Below are 21,466 nucleotides of genomic sequence, written 5' to 3'. Positions count from 1 at the left end.
TGAGACCATATGCTGGTGCGGTTGGCCCTGGGTTCCTCCTAATGCAAGACAATGCTAGACCTCATGTGGCTGGAGTGTGTCAGCAGTTCCTGCAAGAGGAAGGCATTGATGCTATGGACTGGCACGCCCGTTCCCCAGACCTGAATCCAATTGAGCACATCTGGGACATCATGTCTCGCTCCATCCACCAACGCCACGTTGCACCACAGACTGTCCAGGAGTTGGCGGATGCTTTAGTCCAGGTCTGGGAGGAGATCCCTCAGGAGACCATCCGCCACCTCATCAGGAGCATGCCCAGGCGTTGTAGGGAGGTCATACAGGCACGTGGAGGCCACACACACTACTGAGCCTCATTTTGACTTGTTTTAAGGACATTACATCAAAGTTGGATCAGCCAGTAGTGTGGTTTTCCAATTTAATTTTGAGTGTGACTCCAAATCCAGACCTCCATGGGTTGATAAATTGGATTTCCATTGATTATTTTTGTGTGATTTTGTTGTCAGCACATTCAACTATGTAAAGAAAAAAGTATTTAATAAGATGATTTCATTCATTCAGATCTAGGATGTGTTATTTTAGTGTTCCCTTTATTTTTTTGAGCAGTGTATTTCAACCAAGCAGGTGCGAGACGAAAGTCAGAAATAACGATATAATTCATGCCTTACCTTTGAAGATCTTCTTCTGTTGGCACTCCAATATGTCCCAGAAACATCACAAATGGTCCTTTTGTTCGATAAACTCCTTTATATCCCCATTTATTTGGCACGTTTGATTCAGAAATACACTGGTTCCAACTCGCCCAACATGACTACAAATTATCTAATAAGTTACTTGTAAACTTGGTCCAAACATTTCAAACAACTTTCCTAATCCAACTTTAGTTATCCTAAAACATAAATAATCGATAAAATTTAAGACGGAATATACTGTGTTCAATAGCTGATAAAATCAAAGTGGAGCGAGCCCCAGGTCGTGTGCGCAAAACAAGAGTCCACTTGGCTTGACACTCACAACGAACAGCCGTACTTCTTCATTTCTCAAAGGAAAAACATCAACCAATTTCTAAAGACCTGTTGACATCTAGTGGAAGCCATAGGAACTGCAACCAGGTGCCTCATAAATCTACTTTCCCATAGAAAGCCAATAGAAAACACAGTGACCTCAATTTTTTTTCCTGGATGGTTTCTCCTCAGGGTTTCGCCTGTCAAATAAGTTATGTTATACTCACAGACATTATTTTAACAGTTTTAGAAACTTTAGATAGTTTTTTATCCAAATCTACCAATTATATGCATATCCTTGCTTTTGGGCCTGAGTAACAGGCAGTTTACTTTGGGAACGCTTTTCATCCGGACGTGAAAATACTGCCCCCTATCCCAAAGAGGTTTTAAGCTGCATCCCTGCGCCTTCTTCTCCCACCGCCTCAACGCCACGGAGAGGAACTACGATGTGGGGAATGGAGAGCTTCTCTCGGTGAAGATGGGGTTGGAGGAATGGAGGCACTGGCTGGAAGGGGTGGAACAAAAACCTGGAGTTTCTCCACACCCCCATGCACCTCAACTCCAGGCAAGAGAGATGGGCCCTGCTGTTCTCCCGGTTTAACTTTTCCCTCTTTTACTGGCCGAGGTCCAAGAACATCAAGCCGGATGCCCTGTCTCGCCGCTATAGCCTCACGGTGACTACCCTGAAGCCCAAGACTATCCTTCCGCCCCGTGTATGGTGACGGCACTCAGCTGGGGTAAAGGGAAACAGGTCTGGGAGGTGCAGCGGTCCCAGTCGAACCCTGGGGGAGGGGCCCAGATAACCGGATGTTTGTGCCTGACTCTGTCCGCTCCACGGTCCTGGAGTGGGACCATTCCTCCAGGCTTGCCTGCCACCCGGACTCCGGTCAGACACTGCTCTTCCTGTGACAACACTTTTGGTGGCCTACCATGGTTCCGGATGCTGCCGCGTTTGTCGCCGCCTGCATGGTCTGTGCTCAGAACAAGACTCCTCGGCAAACTCCGACTGGTCTTCTGCAACCACTGCCTGTCCCTCACCGTCCCTGGTCCCCCATATCCCTGGATTTCGTCACGGATCTCCCCCTGTCTGAGGGCAACACTGCCATGCTGACTTTGGTCGACTGGTTTTCCAAAGCTGCCCACTTCATTCCTCTCCTCAAACTACCCTCGGCCAAGAAGACGGCCCAGCTCATGGTGCAGCACGTCTTCCGGATCCATGGACTTCCCGTGGACATGGTCTCTGACCGGGTCCTCAGTTCTCGTCCCGGTTCTGGAAGGCGTTCTGCACCCTCATTGGGTCGTAGGCCAGCCTGTCCTCTGGGTTCCACCCCCAGTCCAATGGCGAGCCAACCAGGACCTTGAGACTACTCTGCACTGCCTGGTCTTCACCAATGCCACACCTGGAGCCAGCAGCGTGTGCGGGTGGAATACGCTCGCAACATACTTCCCTGCTCTGCCACTGGCCTATTGCCATTTGAGTGTTCCCTGGGGTATCAACCCCCGCTCTTCCCCAAGCAGGAAGAAGAGGTCTGCATTCCTTCTGCCCAGATGTTTGTCCGCTACTGTCGTCATGGCTGGAGGAGAGCCCGGTCAGCCCTCCTCAAGACCCCCCTCCAGGTATCGACGACAAGCGGATCGCCATCGGATCGACAAGCGGATCGCCGATCGCTCCTCGGTATCGTCTCGGCAGAAGGTACGGCTATACACCCGGGATCTGCCCCTCCTTGTAGAATCCCGCAAACTCTCCCCATGGTTTATCAGCCCGTTTCCCATCTCTAAAATTATTAGCCCCTCTGCTGTTCGTCTTCTGTTGCCCCGTACCCTTCATATACACCCCACCTTTCATGTGTCCAGAGTTTAACACACAGCCCTTTGTCTCCTGTTTTTGTCTCCATCCCCCCTCCGGGTGTCGCCCATCTTCCCCATTATCCCCTGTGTATTTATACCTGTGTTCTCTGTTTGTCTGTTGCCAGTTCATTTTGTTTTGTCAATCCTACCAGCGCTTTTCCTTCTGCTCCTGTCTCTCGATTGTTCCTGTTTTCTAGTTTTTACCTTTTCTGCCTGGCCTGACCCTGAGCCTGCCTGCCGTCCTGTACCTTTGCCCCACCTATCTGGATTACTGACCTCTGCCTACCCTGACCCTGCCTGCTGTCCTGTACCTTTGCCCCACTTATCTGGATTACTGACCCCTGCCCTTGACCTGTCTTTTGCCTGCCCCTGTTGGATTAATAAACTGTTATTTCAACGTTATCTGCATCTGGGTGTTACCTTGAAACGTGATATGGATAGTGCAGTTAGCTTGAAAGTCAGAGGTTTGTTTTGTTTGCCCTATTCAAACATATCTATTTTGATATAAAGTGTCTCTGTAAAGGTACAAAATGTGTTTATAACCTCATACTTTCACTGACCAGATCCAACTTGCTTTAGACAGTAATGGTGGCCTGATTCCCAGCTTGTCATACACTCTTAGAAGCAAGGGTTCCAAAAGGGTTCTTCGACTGTTCCCATAGAATAACCCTTTTTTTGGTTGCAGGCAGAACTCTTTTGGGTTCCACGTAGGGTTCTACATGGAACAAAAATGGTTCTACCTGGAACCAAAAAGGGTTCTTCAAAGGGTTCTACCATGGGGACAGCCAAAGAACTCTTTTAGGTTCTAGATACACTTACACTCTGACAACAAAAGGTGCTATGTATTTCACCTCAGAGGTGTTGGGTCTGAATGTGTGGGCTGTGTCCTGATTCAGAACACTGTATATGAACCAGGGAGCCATGGGCCATCTGTATGAGTGCCGACTTGATGTATCCGAGAGGAACAGGCTAACAGGCTAGCTAACCCCAGGTGTGCTAGCAGCATCAGCGGACAGGAATGAGCGTCATTCCACCAGCCGTGCACCTCGCCCACATACTGCGACCAGCCAAACAGAAATGCCTGCATTTACTGGGCTGCCATGACAATCTGTCAGTTAGTCATGTGCCTGCCTACATGGTCCCCAATGGCTGTGACTAATAGCCACCCACCCAGCCAGCCAGCCCCCCACTGCTGTCCAGCACAGGCCCATGTGTGGATGTCCATGAGATAGGCTATGGGCCCTGCCTCCCTGCATGATTCCCTGCCTGACTAACTGCCACACTCCAGGGGAAAGCGGCCCGCCACTCCAATTTCCTATTATAGAGTTGGCTGGCTGCAGGGAGAAGGGCGACGGGAGGAACTGACACAAGAGACCGTTTGGATCTGGGTTGGAAGCTGGGTTGCTAGGGGGAGAGACCCTCCTGCTGACACCATGTGACCTTATTCTGGGTGAGGTGAGTGGCTGGCTACAGATAGTAATTGGGAAATGCACTCGGATTGCACTCTACTTTTAAATCCTTCCATGAGTGCTGATGGCAAAGTAAAATAATCTCTCCAAAACAATGTAAGGACTTTATCTCTCTAAGAGGGATACTGCATCCAGTATATTCTGTCTTCCATCTAGGTTAAAAAAAACTAAAATGCACATTATATTGTCTAACATTTAGATAAAAGTCTGTGTCACTCTAGCTTGCAAACAGAAATGTTGTCAAAGTCAAACATGTCTCCAATTATCCTTGACATACTGCTTTTTCAAAGATACAATACTTCCCTGTCTCTATACTTTTGCAACAACCCTTTACTCTGTATCTGTCAAGTCAGCAAAGGGATTGAAGCCTCTTTTTCCAGACCCTAGAATCACACTGGACCTTGCTTGCTGCCAGTAACAGGTGTTGGCCTGACATTTGACTGATTAGCTGAGATATGAAAGGTGTGACAGAACGAGAGACAGGCCATTACTGTATGAAATACAATGTGCCAAAAATAGACCTGCTTAAATAGAGCACATTGGTACAGTAAGGAGCAAATTCAATGAAAGTGTATATGGAAAATGTCTCAATGACAGAAACGAAAGGCAATAATCTTCATTGGAGTATTATAATCTAAATCTGTCTGCAGGATTTCAGCATATACAGCAGCTTCAGTGACAAAGACAGACCACACAGCTGATCCCAGACAGTAAACAAAGCATGAATAGTGTGTGTTGGAAAACCAGCACTAACCCATCATTGTAATCAGATGCCACTTGACTCTCATTCTACGTTTTAATGAGTGTGACACTTGTGTTGGTGATGCAATTAGGTATTTTTGATACCTTGTTTGCATGGAGAGACCATGGGAGAGACAAGTGAGTCACAGGCCAAAAGTTAGCCAGGCACTAAGCCACAAACCCATGAGTTCACCAGGAGCTAGAGACTGTCTCCACCACTCAACCCCTCACATGAATAGCCACTGTTAGTCTTTGAAGGCGTTTAAAGGCAAAGCTAGCGGGCTGCTATGGGCCCCATGCTCCTAGATACTAAAATTAGCCAATGAGCGTTTCCATTTCATGGGCCTGCTGCCACTCGACACCAACATGGTTACTCCAATATGTGGGGTAGCTAGCTGCTTCCTGTGTTGCTGGTCAGTTTGGCCACACCGGCTTCGGCATCTATTTCGGTACAGACACTTTTCTGTGCTCAACGTTTAGTGTCCTTCGCCCCACTGCATTTACCATATGGATCTCAGGGCTTGAGTAAGTTCAAGGACTTCTCTTTGGCTATTTCTTTATTACAACAAAACTTTTTTCCTGCTTGTAAAGTTGTTGTTACTCACGCCTATGTTTTTTTTAGCAGGGGCCGTGGATTCATCTCTCTACCCCAAACATGGAATACACAATCAAAAGGTAAAGCAGCATTTTATCTTCATATGTGTTAATAACTGTCCAATGCATGGACATGTGAGGGGATATTTGGAACACACAGTAAGGATCCTTTTTTTATGTTTGGGGTGAAGAGCTCACAATGTGGACCTTCTATAGTAATACCTAAACATCACATATGTCACAGGTACATGACAAACATAATGTTATCCTTTGCTGTCAATATTCAATATTTTTTTTTTTTTTTTTGTAGTACCAGTCAAAAGTTTGGACACACCTACTCATTCAAGGGTTTTTCTTTATTTTTTAATATTTTCTATATTGTAGAATAATAGTGTATACATCACAACTATGAAATAACACATATGGAATCATGTAGTAACCAAGAAAATGTAAATAAATCCAAATATATTTGAGATTTTAGATTCTTCAAAGAAGGCACCCTTTGCCTTGATAACAGCTTTGTACACTCTTGGCATTCACTCAACCAGTTTCACCTGGAATGCATTTCCAGCAGTCTTGAAGGAGTTCCCACATATGCTGAGCACATTGGCTGATTTTCCTTCACTCTGCGGTCCAACCCATCCCAAACCATCTCAATTGGGTTGAGGTTGGGTGATTGTGGAGGCCAGGTCATCTGATGCAGCACTCCATCACTCTCCATCTTGGTCAAATAGCCCTTACACAGCCTGGAGGTTTGTTGGGTCATTGTCCTGTTGAAAAGCAAATAATAGTCCCACTAAGCCCAAATCAGATGGGATGGCGTATCGCTGCAGAATGCTGTGGTAGCCATGCTGGTTAAGTGTCCATAAGTCCATATGTGTTATTTCATAGTTGTGATGTCTTCACTATTATTTTACAATGTATAAAATAGTAAAAATAAAAATAAAAACTTTAATGAGTAGGTGTGTCCAAACTTTTAACTGTTATTGTGTATATATATACAGTATATACACTACCTTTCAAAAGTTTGGGGTCACTTAGAAATGCCCTTGTTTTTTAAAGAAAAATCACAATTTTTGTCCATTAAAATAACATCAAATTGATCAGAAATACAGTGTAGACATTGTTAATGTTGTAAATGACTATTGTAGCTGGAAACGGCAGATTTTTTTTATGGAATATCAACATGTCACGTTCACTGTCTTCAAACTCCCTATCATAAATAAGCCAAGGCGCAGCGTGCATGTAATTCCACATCCTTTAATCGAAGTGAAACCTTACACACACAAACGGAATCAGAACGTGCCGCAACCGTGGCGCACACAAACACTCACAGAAATAAATAATTACCAACAAACACAGGTGGGAAAACGGCTGCCTCAGTATAATCCCCAATCAGAGACAACGATAAACAGCTGCCTCTGATTGGGAACCATACTAGGCCAACAAAGAAATAGAAACATAGATATGCCCACCCAAGTCACACCCTGACCTAACTAAATAGAGAATTAAAAAGGCTCTCTAAGGTCAGGGCATGACAACATAGGCGTACAGAGGCCCATTATCAGCAACCATCAATCCTGCTTTCCAATGGCACATTGTGTTAGCTTATCCAAGTTTATTATTTTAAAAGGCTAATTGATCATAAGAAAACCCTTTGCAATTATGTTAGCACAGCTGAAAACTGTTGTTCTGTTTAAAGAAGCAATAAAACTGGCCTTCTTTAGACTAGTTGAGTATCTGGAGCATCAGCATTTGTGGGTTCGATTACAGGCTCAAAAGGGCCAGGAAAAAAGGACTTTCTTCTGAAACTCGTCGTTTCCAGCAACAATAGTCATTTACAACATTAACAATGTCTACACTGTATTTCTGATCAATGTGATGTTATTTTAAAAATTGACAAAAAAGTGTGTGTATATATATATATAATTTGATTGTATGTATGTATGTATGTATGTATGTATGTATGTATGTATGTATGTATGTATGTATGTATGTATGTATGTGTGTGTGTGTGTATATATATATGTGTATATGTATGTATGTATATATATATATATATATATATATATATACACACACACATTTTAATAAACCAACTAAAGGTTTTTATCAAATTGTGCAATTTTATGAAAGTCCGGACATTTTATGAGAGCTATGAGGCAGAACTTTTAAGACAGTGTTTGTTATGTTGCTGGCAGTAATGTTACATTTACTGTTTATTACTATACGCATAATGCATATTCCTGTACATTGACTGTATATTACTGAATATTTACCTTGGGGTGTGATAGGTGTGATAGATTGCCTCTGTGCTGTAGTTCCTTCTCTGCTATTAATAAACCAACCAGATGCTGGGAAATCACCGTCTCTCTAACTGGTTTCAAATTATAAGCACTGGAAAATAGCTCACTGCCGGCCAAATTCTTCTGAAAGTGGATGCATTCTTTCATCTTAAGTCATGAATAGTGGTTACAATTACTTAATACAGTATATTGTTTTATATTGAGGGTAAAGGACTGAAAATGCATGTGTGACCTTCGTTAAGTTGTAATGACCGTCCGCAGAGAGAGGCCTATCATTGGCTGGATAACTGTTATTGATCTTGGCATGATCTTTGAACTTGGACATGAATCTGAATCATGTCTCTTGTGTTGTTTTGAATGAAGTTTTACTCAGGGTGTTTTATTGAATACAACTCTAAGGCTTATTCTATACATACAGTACCCTCACTCTGTGTGTATATTTATCTCAATCAGCTGTAGCTAGTTTTAAGGAGTGTCCCAGTTTTTTTGTTGTATTTTTGTTTTTTAAATTTGATTATATATTTTTTTCTCCCTTTTCTCCCCAATTTCGTGGTATCCAATTGGTAGTTACAGTCCTGTCCCATCGCTGCAACTCCCGTACGGACTCGGGAGAGGCGAAGGTCGAGAGCCGTGAGTCCTCCGAAACAAGACTCAGCCAAGCCTCACTGATTCTTGACACAATGCCCGCTTAACCCGGAAGCCAGCCGCACCAATGTGTCGGAGGAAACACCGTACACCTGGCGACCGTGTCAGCGTGCATGCGCCCGGCCCGCCAGCAGAGTCGTTATAGCGCTATGGGACAAGGACATCCCGGCCGGCCAAACCCTCCCCTAACCCGGATGACGCTGGGCCAATTGTGCGCCACCCCATGGGTCTCCAGGTCGCGGCCGACTGCGATAGAGCCTGGACTCGAACCAGGATCTCTAGTGGCACCAGGATCTCTTTAGACCAGTGCGCCACTCAGGAGGCCCCCCCAGTTTTTTATTAACAGTGAAGTTGACCAATATGCCAATTGTTAAGCTCCCAGGTCAGAATATCAAAATGGGTTAATGAGCTATTCTAGGCACTCACCCAGATAGCTAAACTTAGCTAAGCAGCTGCTGCAAAGTGTACTGTGAATGACGCCGTGATTTAAGGGCATTCTCAGTTCCTGATGTAAACTTAGTCTCCATTTAAAATGTTTAAAGACCATTGTGGTGTGTGATTTCCTTATACAGTATCTCACAAAAGTGAGTACACCCCTCACATTTTTGCAAATATTTGAGTATATCTTTTCATGTGACAACACTGAAGAAATGACACTTTGCTACAATGTAAAGTAGTGAGTGTACAGCTTGTATAACAGTGTAAATTTGCTGTCCCCTCAAAATAACACAACACACAGCCATTAATGTCTAAACCGCTGGCAACAAAAGTGAGTACACCCCTAAGTAAAAATATCCAAATTAGGCCTAAAGTGTCAATATTTTGTGTGGCCACCATCATTTTCCAGCACTGCCTTAACCCTCTTGGGGATGGAGTTCACCAGAGCTTCACAGGTTGCCACTGGAGTCCTCTTCCACTCCTCCATGACGACATCATGGAGCTGGTGGATGCTAGAGACCTTGCACTCCTCCACCTTCCGTTTGAGGATGCCCCACAGATGCTCAATAGGGTTTAGGTCTGGAGACATGCTTGGACAGTCCATCACCTTTACCCTCAGCTTCTTTAGCAAGGCAGTGGTCGTCTTGGAGGTGTGTTTGGGGTCGTTATCATGTTGGAATACTGCCCTGCGGCCCAGTCTCCGAAGGGAGGGGATCATGCTCTGCTTCAGTATGTCACAGTACATGTTGGCATTCATGGTTCCCTCAATGAACTGTAGCTCCCCAGTACCGGCAGCACTCATGCAGCCCCAGACCATGACACTCCCACCACCATGCTTGACTGTAGGCAAGACACACTTGTCTTTGTACTCCTCACCTGGTTGCCGCCACACACGCTTGACACCATCTGAACCAAATAAGTTTATCTTGGTCTCATCAGACCACAGGACATGGTTCCAGTAATCCATGTCCTTAGTCTGCTTGTCTTCAGCAAACTGTTTGCGGGCTTTCTTGTGCATCATCTTTAGAAGAGGCTTCCTTCTGGGATGACAGCCATGCAGACCAATTTGATGCAGTGTGCGGGGTATGGTCTGAGCACTAACAGGCTGACCCCCCACCCCTTCAACCTCTGCAGCAATGCTGGCAGCACTCATACGTCTATTTCCCAAAGACAACCTCTGGATATGACGCCTGAGCACGTGCACTCAACTTCTTTGGTCGACCATGGCGAGGCCTGTTCTGAGTGGAACCTGTCCTGTTAAACCGCTGTATGGTCTTGGCCACCGTGCTGCAGCTCAGTTTCAGGGTCTTGGCAATCTTCTTATAGCCCAGGTCATCTTTATGTAGAGCAATAATTCTTTTTTTCAGATCCTCAGAGAGTTCTTTGCCATGAGGTGCCATGTTGAACTTCCAGTGACCAGTCAGTATGAGGGAGTGTGAGAGTGATGACACCAGATTTAACACACCTGCTCCCCATTCACACCTGAGACCCTGTAACACTAACGAGTCACATGACACCGGGGAGGGAAAATGGCTAATTTGGACATTTTCACTTAGGGGTGTACTCACTTTTGTTGCCAGCGGTTTAGACATTAATGGCCGTGTGTTGAGTTATTTTGAGGGGACAGCAAATTTACACTGTTATACAAGCTGTACACACTACTTTACATTGTAGCAAAGTGTCATTTCTTCAGTGTTGTCACATGAAAAGATATACTCAAATATTTACAAAAATGTGTGGGGTGTACTCACTTTTGTGAGATACTGTATATGCTTGACCATCAATCACAATAAGAAAATATATAATAAGTAAAGTACTGTATGTCCATTGTAAATGTCACCACATGTAACGTATTAATGTGCAAGCAACATGCTACCCACATGGTTGTACACAAACCAATGCTGATTTATAGGAATGGTGCAAACAATAACAGTGATTACAATGTGATGGCCTTCTCCGATAATAACACGTATATGTATGTGTACACACACACAAGACTAGCATGTAGATACAGGGCAGAATGGGCATTAGCTCCTACAAAATCTCAGTATTTATGAGACATAGGGTCAAAAGTACTTTTTCTCATGCTGTTCATAGCCATTGTCATGCTTGGTGTTTAGTAAAGGGCCTAAAAGCATATTCCTTTCCTTAAAATAGCCTGCGCTATGGTATGTGTTTGGGGTGTACATAGCTACGAGATAGTTGAGTTCACACGTCATATACACAAAGGTCTGAGCGAAATATATGGTATGCCAAACAATTTAAAGTGCTATCAAAATGGACACAGTCTTTTTTTATACCGTTAGGAGGAATCGCATAAAATAAATACCACAATGTCTAGCTGGTAATGTATTAAAATGATTAGGCTGATGAAATGTAAACTCTTGCTTCTCAAAAAAAGCCCAGAACTTTCCTTCGGCAAATACTGTACATGCTTCTCTATACAATCTGCATAAAGCAATGACGTTATGAAGTTCCAGTGTTTCCTCTTTGATTGTGACACTGTATCTCTTTCCCAGGAAGATGGTGAGCTGACGAAACTGGGGACCATATAGACTCAACCATCTACAACCTACTGCAGAGGTGTGATTGGTGTCAACCGTCAGCCTTCACCATGACCTGCGTGGAGAAGCGTCAACACGTGACCCACCGGAGCACCATGCTCCACCACCGCTTCCCCAACGGCTTCACTGAGATCTTCATGGACGAGACGGATCGAGAGGTCAGCACGCTCACCGACCGCGCCTTCCGGAGCCTGTGCATCGGAGACGAGGCCGCCTACAACGATGAGTTCTCATACGGATACCCTTTCAGCTGTCACAAGCCCCTAGTGGAGGAGCCCCTGAAAAGGAGTAAAGACACTGGTAAAAAGCACCAAATCAATGGTGCCATTGGCACTCAACCCTGGAAGCAGCAGAAGAGCATGTCCAGTTTGACTCTCCTCAAGGCATTTAGTGCTACAGAGGAGAAATGTGGAAAAATTAAAAACGGTGATTTTAAGGACACTAATGGAGACTCTTGGGATAAGTCGGCCCTCCTCAGCATAGAAAGGGAACTATCGGAATTCTCCTCAGATTATAACAACCTCCTAGCCCAGAAATCAGGCAAGGATGCAAAGTTCTCTAAGACAAAAAACTGCATATCCAACTTCAAGCTGCGGAAACTGATAATCAAAAACTGTTTCCTCCACAGCGAGTTCAGCCCATTCCAATCGTGGAGGGATTTTAACCGCTTTCCATTCGGCCAGGTAGACATCACCTCCATTCCCCATGTGGTGAACAACCTCCCTAAGTGGTATGACTCCCCTTTATACAAAGAGCTGACTGAGGCACATAGAATAGAGACTTTGCGTGCAGATGAGATGGAGCAGCAGTGCCAGAAACCAGTTGAACCACCTCCTCCTCGTCCTCCACCCAAGGTTCTGCCAAAACCCTCTGCCCCTGAGAAGAGGTGTGCATCAGACACCTCTTCTCAGGGTGAAACCAACACCCCCTGGAGAAGAAACAGAGTGAGAGTCAAGAGTGCTGTGCCTGTCAACCAACCAGGACTACTTTGCACTCCCACTGAAACCCCCAAACCGGTGGAGGAGAGTCCTCTGCCATATAAAAAGGATGGAAAGTCGATAAAGGTGAAAGAAGTGGAGGAGCGGTGCTCTTTGACCTCTACTCCATTCAGCATTTCTCAGCTGATGACACCCATAATACCATCCAGACAGGCCACAGACACCTCAGAGATTCTGTCAGCAGTGCTCTCTCCCTCTCTCCTTGATCTCACTCGCCTAGACTTAGAGCATGTGTCGCCAGTCAAATCAAGGTCGACCCCCGAGGTCATCAAACGAGATAGCTACAAATCCATTGCGTCCAGTTTGTTGTTCAACCTCAAGGATAACAGGAAGAGGGTCAAGAGCAGGTACAGCCCGCCAAAGTTCAAAACCGAACAGGCGGATCGGCGTACTCTGTCTCCAAAGCTGCTGGAACAGAGACTACTCAAATATGCACAAGCTCCTTCTGACGTTACAACTTCTGGCTTCAGGACACCTGCCATTCTAGCCTCTGGCTTCAGTACACCTGCCATTCTATTAGATGGACTGCCAATCTGTAGCCCTGATGTTTCGGAATCTAGCCATGCTCGTCTTAGGAAATATCTAGATTCTGATATATCAGACGATTACTTGATATCCAACTTATTGCAAACCAAAAGAGAGGCTGCGGGTAGCAGGAGCCCCGGGTCTCCCTTTTCACACCCAAAGGTGAACAAGAGCCCTCTGACTAAGAAACAAATGTACCCAACTCTGAACTTGTACAATAGTCTTGTAGAGCCAGAGATGAAACACTTCTCACCGTCAATGAATAAGGATACTTTGTCCAATACCACACCAAACAAAGGGCTTTCTCCGAATATGTCAGACAACACAAAATACCATCCTACTACACAAAAGGAAGGGATTTCTCAGAATATATCAGAAAAGCCAGTAAAAGAGATGTCGGAGCTAAAGGAGAAAGGCGTTGGTGACCAGCCTGTACATACAAGAATGAATAGGGAAGCATTACCTACAGCACAAAACAAAGTGTTACCTCCAAATATAACAGACAATGCGAAACAGCCATCAAAAGACACAGTGGAATTTAAGGAAAAACATATTGATGAACAGACTGCAAATACAAGAGAAGCCATCACAGCAACTAGGGACACATTAATAACAGCTCAAAATGAAATGCTGTCCTCAAATAGAACATACAACACCAATAGGTCAACAAAGGACATGATAGAGTTAAATGTCAAAGACAGTGTTGAAGAGGTTATGAGAGCTGGTATGGAAGCAATATTTACCACCCGAAACAAACTATTCTCTCCCAATAGAACAGAAGCTGTTGAAGCATTAACCAATAAGAACAACATTGTCAAAACAGAGGCCCCTCAAGTGAAAGATGAAAACGGAATTGTAGCAGAGGATAGACATTCGTTTTATTCATTTTCAGTGCCAAGGCCAAGCTGCAGACAGATAGAGCCACAGACAACAGGTGACATTTATCCAATGGAAAACATAATCACCAACGGATTAATAGAAAGTGCAGAAAAAGAGAAAGAAAGTATTGTGGCAGAAAAAGAGAAGGAGCCTGTTAAAAAGCAAGGCAGGTTTAAACACATATTTTCAGCGAGACAGAACAACTATATTAAAAGCCAAAGATATGCAATGATGGAAAATGGTGATGAAGAGCAGGAGGAGGAAGATTTAGAACCTAAAACGGAGGTGAATAATAAGGAAGACATGGATAAGGAAGTACAGGATACAGAGAAGTCAGTGCACAAAGAAAAGAAAGATAGTGAAAATATTGTAAGTGACTTACATGCACTTAAAGAGCTGGAGAAGGCCAGACTTGGTGGACGCCATATCAAGGACGGTGAGAATTTGAAGCCCAAACCAATGATAGATGGGGAGGCAAAGGCGAAAAACTATTTAATTTCAAGGGAGCTTAGGAACATTAAAAGGGGTATTCTTTCTATGCGAGGAAACACATTCGCTAAAAAAGAGGTATTTGCGAATAAAGAGAAGGAGCAAGCTAAGCATGATGTATTCTCAAAGATAGACAACAACGTTGTTGTAAACAAATCCTTGATCAATGACAATTACAACAAGGCTAAAATGGCACTTGAGGAAATCATATCGGATAGAGCAGAGAAACGTAAAAATAAAGTATTTAATAATAAAGAACATGAAAACAATAGAGTCCCTGATGAGAACCCTGATGATAGTTATAATGTTAGAGTCCAAAAGAGTAGACCAGCTAGACAAGATTATATTAGGAAAGCAACAGAGAGGAAACAAAATGAGGTGAGAGAGAGGCTAGGGGATCTGAAGGATCATCATCAGATACAAGAAATTCTTTCCCAGACTGAGACAAAACTTGGTGAAAATCACCGATTAGGTGCCACAATCTATACTGAACAAAATAAACTGGCAACAAGATATATCAGGGAGGAGCAAGTGCAAGAAAACATCATCAATAATGTCAGTGACTCAGCAGAGGAGAGTGATAGAACCGTAGCTAAACAGTTATCTGTTGAAACAAGAGATGACACCTCTAAAAATTATGAGGTAGTCACAGAGGAGAGTCAACCAGATGCACCAGTTATCAAACCAAAGGTACCACCGAGGAGCAAGAAGGGGAACACTAAAAAAGAGGACAGCTCAGAGAAGGTGAAAGAATGTGCAAATGTAATGGATATAATTGAGGGGGATATAAAGAACAAGGACTTTTCAATTAGGGATAGTAAAAATTATAACATTCTACTAAAAGAGAACACACACGCAAGGGGCAAGGTCTCAAATACGGAGGCCCTTGATGCAAAGATAAAAGCTGATAAACAAACAGATGCACTTGAAACAGAGAAGACAGCTGAGCAAGAGAAGCGCTTTATACAAAATAAACACCACGTTGGTCTGCCAGGAGAGTACTCAAAATATCCACATGAGGCAAATACCTGTTTTTCCCCCAGTGAAGAGAAGGAAAAAGAAATTAAGGCTCTATTAAATGAAAGGAAAACTAACACACTTCCTCTGAAGAAACTCAAAGCAGAAAAAATACAACACAATATTGAACAACAGGAACAACTGTGTGTGAGAAGGAAGGCCCCTTTAAAACCAGACAAGTATCATTCAAAACCTTCAAACCAAGTAAACACCAGTACTGAGGATGAATCAATTATGAAAAAAGATAGCATGAAAAAGAGTCAAGCAACTGAAGAGTCTGACAAATCAGTTAGGATTTGTGAAGATATTGTACATGTTGATGAAGTACTTGACCAAGATATTAGAGAAACATTAGTGTCTCCGTTGTCAAATGGCAGTAGTATAAATCCAAGTCAACAGAATCAAACCAGTATGTCCTCGAAGTCATCATATTTCTTTGTTGAAAATACATTGCAAAGAAACCTTAAAACTGACTCAAACATCTATCATTCTTTGGAGAATTTGATTGCAAAATTAGAGGAGGTTGAGGAAGGAGTAGAGGATGGTCCAGAACGTGTGAGAGGGGATTTGGAGAGGAGGACAGAAGTGGAGTATTACTCTGTAAGTGATCATGAAAATGAGGACGTTGAAGACAAGCCAGTAGTCCGTCCCAGGCGAGACAGAGAAACATCCCTGAAGGAGGAACACGAGCCGAGAGCCAGAGAGATGGACAAAAGAGGATGGTTCCAGAGCCCGATGGACAACACAAACAATCAATCGCCAACATCTCAGTCCAATGTCTCTTCGCCCGTTCTGGGAAAACCGGCTCTATTCAAAGTGAAAGACAACATATTAAATGATCATGTCTCGCCTGTAACCAAGACAGTGAAACCGGTTCTGGACAAGACAAACCATGACCCATTGCAGCGTGCGCCGTGGTCACCCAGGGAGAGCTTGAGTGGCTCTGAGAAAAGCGAGGAAGAGCATCTCGATCATCCAAAAACATCCATTGAAATGCAGTCACCCGATAATGCCGTCACCAGACCAGACAAACACTTCAAACCCAAAGAGACGGCATCTCCCCACTCTTCACACTCACTGCTGTCTCCCTCAAAACTAACCCCCGAGCACAATCGGAAAGTCCAACGTGCGCCGTGGTCACCCAGGGAGAGCTTAAGTGGCTCTGAGAGGGGCGAGGAAGACCATCTGGAAATCCCTGAACTCCATGCTGCTACCATCACAACAGACAAACACCTCAAAACAAGAGAGACTGCATCTCACCACTCACCACTCACCCCACTGTCTCCCTCAAAACTGACCCTCGTAAACAGCCAAAGAGGCCAACAATACGGGTCTTTCCTCACAGTCACACAGGAATATATCAAACATTCAGGGCTAAGCCCATCATCAGAAGAAGGGACAAGCACAATGGATACAGCTGATGACACCCCAGAAGTTTACAAGGTACCCAGCGAGAGGCCTGGTTCTGTCTGCAGCGGCAACAACACCCAAGGCCCCAGCAGACCTCCCGTGGTTCCTCCCAAGTCCGAGAAGGCCCTCTTCAAAGCCTTGAAGCTGACCACCAGGAGGATCCAAAAGGAAGAGAAGGAAAGTCAACCGCAAAAGAGCCGCTATAGTAGTAGAAGTGACAAAAAAAAGAGGGATAAATCATCGGAGCAGAAAAGTAGTAGTAGTGATAGTAGTGAGAAACATCGTACTAGAGAGAAGCAACATCAGGAAAGGACAGAACACAGCAGCCGTAGCAGTGAGAAGCACAGCCATGGTGAATCAGAGCATCAAGGCCGTTGTAGTGAAAAGCACAGGCACAATGAATCTGAGAGCCAGGCCCGTAACAGTGAGAAGCACCACAATGGTGTATCCGAACATCAGAGCCAAAGCAATGAGAAGTCCAGGCAAGAAAGAACAGAGCCCAGCAGTCGTAGCAGTGAGAAACACAGGCATGGGGAATCGACGCGTCAAGAATACAGCAGTGACAATCAGAGGCATGGAGAATCCGAGCGTCAAAGCCGTAACAGTGAGAAACAATGTTGTGGCGAATCAGAGCGCCATAGGAGTGAGAAACACAGCTGCGAGAAGCCAGAACAGAGAATCCGTAGCAGTGACAGAGCCGTCAGTAAGCATAAAAGTCCGAACGGTGAAAGATCCATGACTGGGAGACAACAGCGCCATAGAGCTCAGAGCATGGACAGACACATTGGTAATAAAGCAGAAGAGAGAATTCGTAGCAGTGAGACATCTCCTAGGGAAAGACCGGAGCCAAGGAGTCAGCGTATTGAGAAGTCCATTAGGGAGGAGCTGTCTCAGAGGGGCCGAGCCCGAGAGAGATCCAACAGAGAGAAACTAGAACACAGAAACCACAGTGTTGATTCCTATGCCAGTGACGTTATAGACTTGACATCACCTCACCCTAATCTATCCCGCCAGTCAAGTTACACCAGCCAGTTCTCCCGTCAGTCCAGCATAGAGCACTGTTATGCCTCCTTCCCAATGACCCAACGGAAGTTGTTGCAGGATCCAGACTCTGGGCAGTACTTCATAGTCGACATGCCCGTCCAGGTCAAGACGAAGACCTTCTTTGATCCAGAAACTGGGAATTACGTGCAGCTTCCTGTTCAACCTCCAGAAGGCCCTGTGCCTCAGGCCTCCACCATGGAGGTGATGAACGCACCAATGGTGGTCTACCACGGTTCCTTTGTCCCAGTGCCTGTCTCATCCATCCCATCACAGAAATCCACTGTCCACCCCTCACAGCTGGACCAGGAAGACTTTGAACAGATTCGGGAAAGGCAGCGATATAAACACAACAGCGAAGGCCATCCCTACCTAGAGCCAGTGTATGGCTCACAAGACCACATGCTAGGGGAGTTCTTAGGCACTGAGGACCTTTATGACTGTATGAACTGATAGGGCTTTTATCAACTTTGTGAGAAAAGTTTAACAGTGTTGAAGTGGAGTGTTAATTTGCATTTGTGGTCAATACGAGCTACTGTAGAGTTAATATATAAATGGCATTTGGGAGTGTCTGACTTCAGGGATTTATGTATGATTAAGATATGATTCATAAATGTTTTTGATGGAAAATGACAGCATAAAGAAAAAGACATGGAAGTTCTATGTACATATGTATTTTCACATGTAGACAGGAAGTTTGGTTGTAAATCTTGAGAGGATTTTTATGAATATATTTGAAGTGGTGTTCCACCTCTTTTCATGAATTGTTGTAATGTTTTATTGATATGTCAAGTTTTGCTTTTTGAGACTTTTTTTTCCCACAAAGCTGTTTGCCCTCACAAATAACACAATTGTGACAGATTTTTATTTTTATTTAAACAAAAAGGACACATTATGTTTTGATCTACGTTTCAGTAGTCAATACCAATATCAATTTAGTTATTTTCATTCTAATATACAGTATGCACTGTGTTTTGCATGCACGAGTTTAAATATTTAATGCAAATGAATATTGAAAGTCGCATATTCTGTTTCATACTAATATCATAAAATGTATGGTATTTACATTTATTGTAAGTGGCAATAATTGATAATTGTAAAGTGATTGGAAATACTTGGAGATACTTGGAAATATGTTTGGCAGTATTTTGGATTTAATGACTAGATAAAGCAGGGCTGCATTTTGTTTTTGTAAATCATTCCAATAAAAAAACTTCTGAAGATCTAGGGTTATCCTTTGTTGTAATTTCATAATCTTGATGTTGTAAAAATATATATTTTTTACATTTCAAAAAGGGATTTTTATCAATTTTAAAATGGCTTACCTTTTCATAGGTACCAATACTTGATGATCAGGCCTGCACTGCACTTATTACACCACATTGTAATGCTTTTCCATTTTGTTTTGTTCATCTCAATTTATGGTGAGAGATTTTTTTTTACTGTGAATGCAAGATTGGCTTTTTATAATGTGAAACTCAGCCCTCTGGCGTCATCTAGTGTGTATTGTTAATTATATTGAAGAAGGAAATCACAAACCTAGTGTAAGATATAGCAAACAAACAACAAGATGAAACCACATTTGTAGGCCTACACGATATAGTTACTAGGACATCAGACTTTCATATGAACTTTCATATAGTTACATATCCATCCCATAACAGTGTTTCTTAATCCTGGTTCACATTTTTGTTTTTGGCTAGCACTACACAGCTGATTCAAATGATTAACTCATCATCAAGTTGTTGTGATTTGAATCAGGGGTGTACAAAAATATTGGATCTTAATTTGAGCCAGTTTGCAACAACAGGAAAATAATCCTGCAGCAACAGGAAATGTGAATTATTATGTGGATTATAATGGACCTTTTTGCAGGGGTTCATACATTTGTCAACCCTTAAAATCTGTAAATTTTAAATGTCCTGCATTGCAGGAAAGTTATTCTGCAACAGGGTGATCAAATGAAGATCCTACATCGGTAGTGCTAAGGCGAAACCAAAAATGTGAGCCCATTGGGTCCCCCCCCCCCCTCATTATGACAACCATGACACAGAAATAGGTTGATAATGCATGTGCTTGTAAGGAAGGCCAGCATTCGTAATTTAGCAATACCCTCTAATTGTTAAAGGTTTATCTTTCAGGGCAATTATAAACCACCCGGAAGCTTAATTTCAGCACCTAAGGCCGGTGACACGGTGACTTCCATTAGGTCTACTGCCATTGCCCGGCCTCAAATCCTTATCAAATATCAATATAAACATGATCAATTGCAACAACCAACTTTTATTTCTTACAAAAACATCAATTTATACATGAATCACTGGACATACTGTTAATATTTTCAATTCAAGCAAGATTTCTGAAAGCTATTCGAAATGAAACCATATCGTCATACTGTTTCAGAACCACGTTATCCTCGTCGTTGTAGAGCTTTAGAGCGTGCATGACGGACTGCACAGTCGCATGATTCGTGGCATGGAAACTCTTTCAGAGTGGGAACGGACAGGAGCCCTTGCAGTGGTAAGCATTGTAACCCCGTGGAGAAATGATCCAGCCAATCTCCTCGAAGTCCACAAAGAGGGGGATCAGCTGGCATGACATGGGGCGGCTGCGGGGATAACAAGGTGCTGCGCGTTTCCACCTGCTCCTGCTGTCTTGAGGCGATACCTTCGCAGGACTGTCAGGTGTTGTGGCGTGGCTGAAATGTCCTACAAAAATTTAAATGACAAATATATCAGTATTTTAATCATCTTTGACGGTTACAACAGCAAACCTCCACATTTCTCAGAATATAATTTGATAATTGACAGCCTAGCAATATGGTTGTAGAAATGTTTGGGCTAAACGTTCTATGATGAACGAAGTCCAATTCATAGCAAAGAATCAGAGAAACATTTATTTTGAAAATGTAATTATCCCTGTTTGTTTCATTCAGACCTGGAAATAGTCATAGGCACATTATTAAGTTTAAACATCCCGCACACCAGATTATAAAACATGTAATGAACGAAAATGAAAGACAGCAACAAAAGTTAACGTGGTCGAAAAGTCGTACTCAAAAAATATGAGGTCATTTGGCGTTCCATTACGCCGCAAATGACTCCAAAACCTATAAAAGCCCGACATCGCGGATTGTCTTCATAAATCCATCAGACAAGGACACCTACTGCATCAACTTGTTTAATTCGGTGCTGCAGAAGGCTGAAACGGCCATTGCTGAGAAGATGGCCTGGGCTGTCCCTGCTCAAACCCGAGAGAGCCCTACTGATAACATTGACAAAATGGTGTTCAGGGCAGTGGCGGTTCTAGACCATTTCAACTGGGGGGGCCAAGCTGGGGCCAGTTGTACTGTTAGAGGGGCCAGTTACATTAGAGGTTATTGTTGTCATATCGTTTTCTTCACTGCATTAGCAGGCAAAAGACCATGTTCATAATCATCATCATTGCCACTGTCTAATAACGGATATAAAAAAAGAACAATCGCAAAAATGAGTTATGTAA

The 21,466-nt window shown here is 43.6% G+C and overlaps 1 protein-coding gene and 1 long non-coding RNA gene across 4 annotated transcripts; one reads left to right on the top strand and one right to left on the bottom strand.

The window, feature by feature from the left end:
- The first annotated feature begins 5,448 nt into the window (after positions 1-5,448).
- On the top strand, positions 5,449-19,188 carry LOC106589344 (uncharacterized). Of its 2 annotated transcripts, none has more exons than XM_014179188.2 (3): positions 5,449-5,584; positions 5,682-5,734; positions 11,566-19,188. In XM_014179188.2, the coding sequence occupies exon 3, from the start codon at positions 11,657-11,659 to the stop codon at positions 18,416-18,418; it is 6,762 nt and encodes a 2,253-aa protein (XP_014034663.2). In that variant the 5' UTR covers positions 5,449-5,584; positions 5,682-5,734; positions 11,566-11,656; the 3' UTR covers positions 18,419-19,188. The 2 variants fall into 2 exon arrangements, with proteins under 2 accessions (XP_014034663.2, XP_014034662.2); XM_014179187.2 differs by having other exon boundaries at positions 11,562-19,188.
- Positions 19,189-20,228: 1,040 nt separating this feature from the next.
- LOC123731470 (uncharacterized) lies at positions 20,229-21,251 on the bottom strand. 2 transcript variants are annotated; one of them, XR_006762614.1, is made up of 2 exons: positions 21,021-21,251; positions 20,229-20,673 (listed from the first exon to the last, which is right to left on the bottom strand). It is a non-coding gene; the product is annotated as an uncharacterized lncRNA (long non-coding RNA). The 2 variants fall into 2 exon arrangements; XR_006762613.1 differs by having other exon boundaries at positions 21,133-21,251.
- Between the last annotated feature and the right edge of the window lie 215 nt (positions 21,252-21,466).

This window comes from Salmo salar, chromosome ssa28, assembly GCF_905237065.1.
Source record: "Salmo salar chromosome ssa28, Ssal_v3.1, whole genome shotgun sequence".
Classification (NCBI taxonomy): Eukaryota; Metazoa; Chordata; class Actinopteri; order Salmoniformes; family Salmonidae; genus Salmo; species Salmo salar.
Note: the sequence above shows the minus strand (reverse complement) of the source record. Positions and strands in the feature narration are given on the sequence as shown.

Excerpts from the sequence above, each read along its gene's own strand:
- LOC106589344 (XM_014179188.2), top strand. The coding sequence starts at position 11,657 with ATGACCTGCGTGGAGAAGCGTCAACACGTGACCCACCGGAGCACCATG.